The 2325-nt window shown below is 42.2% G+C and overlaps 1 protein-coding gene across 1 annotated transcript; it reads right to left on the bottom strand.

The window, feature by feature from the left end:
* Positions 1-241: 241 nt before the first annotated feature.
* Positions 242-1540, bottom strand: LOC121008730 (QRFP-like peptide receptor). The gene has a single exon (XM_040441424.1). It carries the CDS (start codon positions 1538-1540, stop codon positions 242-244), a length of 1299 nt encoding a protein of 432 aa, XP_040297358.1.
* Between the last annotated feature and the right edge of the window lie 785 nt (positions 1541-2325).

Raw genomic sequence — 2325 nt, 5'->3', positions numbered from 1 at the left:
GAACCCATCTGACCCATGCATCTTATTAAGTTGTGTCTTTCAAGTCTACTTGTTGGCTAGGTACATTAGTCATGATAATTGAAATCCAATATTAGCAGAAGCCAATATACTGACAGTGAAATGTCACTGTTCTGAACAAGGATCCATAACGCAAATTGTACTCGTTAGTGGAATCCATTGTACAATCTGTCTTTACAAAAGTGAATGATCTCTTACACTCAAAGTTCAATAAGACCATTCCTTAGGACAAAGAGTGGCCGGTTATTTCAGGCGTTTCGCTCATTATGATCCCAGGATAGCAGTTTTCACAATTATCCCCCATTGATAAGGGACAGTTCAGTTTGGACCTTTTGGTGGAATGTAAAGAGTTCTTGTAAGACAGCAGTTTAGGTATTGACGTTGGAGATCCATCAGAAAATGAGAAACTAAAGAGAGAAACCATCCTGTTGTGGTATATGCTCTTCATATGCTTTGCTGACCGGTAGAGATCCCCAACAAAACAATAACATATTGGGTTAAGACTAGAGTTTGTCAGCCCGAGCCATTGAGCAAAAGGCCTCAACTGAAGAATCCAAGGAGATGGTGTATCATCTTGAGAAGGTTTTGGAATACTGAAATCAATCCAAATATCCATCAAGTACACCGGAAGCCAAGAAACTGCAAAAAGTGACACCAAGGCCACCACCATTTTGGCAATCTTCTTCCTGAGTTTCAATCGGGACACTGGTAAAGACTGGTTCCTGGAGTCACAATCTTTAAAGTTGCCTGAGGAGCTCCATAATTTTCGTATGGTGAGGAAGCAAATCACCAAATTGAACAGTACCGGCAAGCAATACAAAGAACAGAACAGAAGGAAATTGTAGGCCTGCTTGAACATGACGTGGGGCCAAATCTCAGTACAGATGGGAAACACTAAAGGAAGTCCTTGGGCGATCTCTATCTCATCTCTTTTATTCATAAATATTAGAGGCAAGCAGATGCTGGAGGATATGACCCACACCACAACAATCGTACCATAGATTTTCTTCTGGGTGAAGAAGGATCTAGCGTTTAATGGGTTATGGACATTATAATACCTATTTACGCTAATGACCGTAAGACTTAGTACACTTGCCGAAACAGACACGGCCTGGATAAAGGGCACTGCCCTACAGAGGAAGTCTCCATATACCCAGGCTTTGTAGATCAAATTGCCAACCGTAATCGGCATACACACGCAGACCACCATGAGGTCGCAGATGGCCAAATTTATAAGTAGACTTCTGGTGGCGCTCAAACTGGATGTCCTGCCAGTCCTCTTCCGAGTCAACACCTTAATAGACATTACATTGCCAATGATGCCCACAACAAAAGATAGGATGTACATGGCGGTGAGGCTTATGGTCACAGGTTCCTTAACGAAGAGAAAGAGCATTTTCTCCAGCTCCCCTATGTCCAGTTCCTTAGTGTCATTTCCGAAGATCTGCACAGACAGATTGCCCTTTATGGTGAAGTCTGGAAAAGAATAGTTATACATGGGAGTATGTGCAGTGGAATTCATTGCTTCCTTTAGGCGGGCGAACAGGACGTTGATAATTTTAGCTCAAGATTTAATTGGGAGAACTTGGCATCGCCTCCTGCTATTCCGCTCTCTTCAGCCGCTATATATTGTTTTTGCATGATGCGAGTGCCGACGTCCAAGTCTATAAGAGAAAATGCAATAAATATGGATTAACTGATGATATTTCTGCCGCACATTAATGAAGAAGGCAGTGTATATCTGATCAAACAGAGTGTCTCAATAAAGAGCTGAAAACGTGATCTGCATGGCCGCTCTCAGTAAGCATTACGCAGGTTATAGGTGACTAATCTTGCCGAAGTCTAGGAAATTTGCTGGAAAGATAATAAAGACATTATGAACAGATGAAAAATAAACTCTGAGGGGACGTCATGCAAGTAAATACCTAAATCCCCTCCAGCTTCTGTATTAAATATGGTCCATTCTGTACGCTGATGTGTGGTTTGAGCTGGCTCTATAGCGAGGGTTTATTAGGGCTCTGTTCACATTGATATTGTGGCTTCTGCTCATTATGGAAGGCATGAGGCTGGGACAGATCCATTGTATGAATGTGTGTGAGTAGAGACCAACTGAATATAAAATGAACTGAACTATTAGAAGAATATTCATGAGCACCTTGTGAGAGTTGGGGGGGGGGGGGGGGAACACCGGTGCCCCTTTAGGGCAGTAGTCTAAAATCTGTGTCTCTCCACCTCTTCAGAAACTATCACTCCCTACAATATTTTAAATGTACTGGTAAAGGGGCATTCTGCTAATAACAAATCATT

Source organism: Bufo bufo, chromosome 7 (assembly GCF_905171765.1).
Source record: "Bufo bufo chromosome 7, aBufBuf1.1, whole genome shotgun sequence".
Classification (NCBI taxonomy): Eukaryota; Metazoa; Chordata; class Amphibia; order Anura; family Bufonidae; genus Bufo; species Bufo bufo.
The sequence above is the reverse complement of the archived record's forward strand: the minus strand, read 5'-3'. Positions and strand labels throughout refer to the sequence as shown.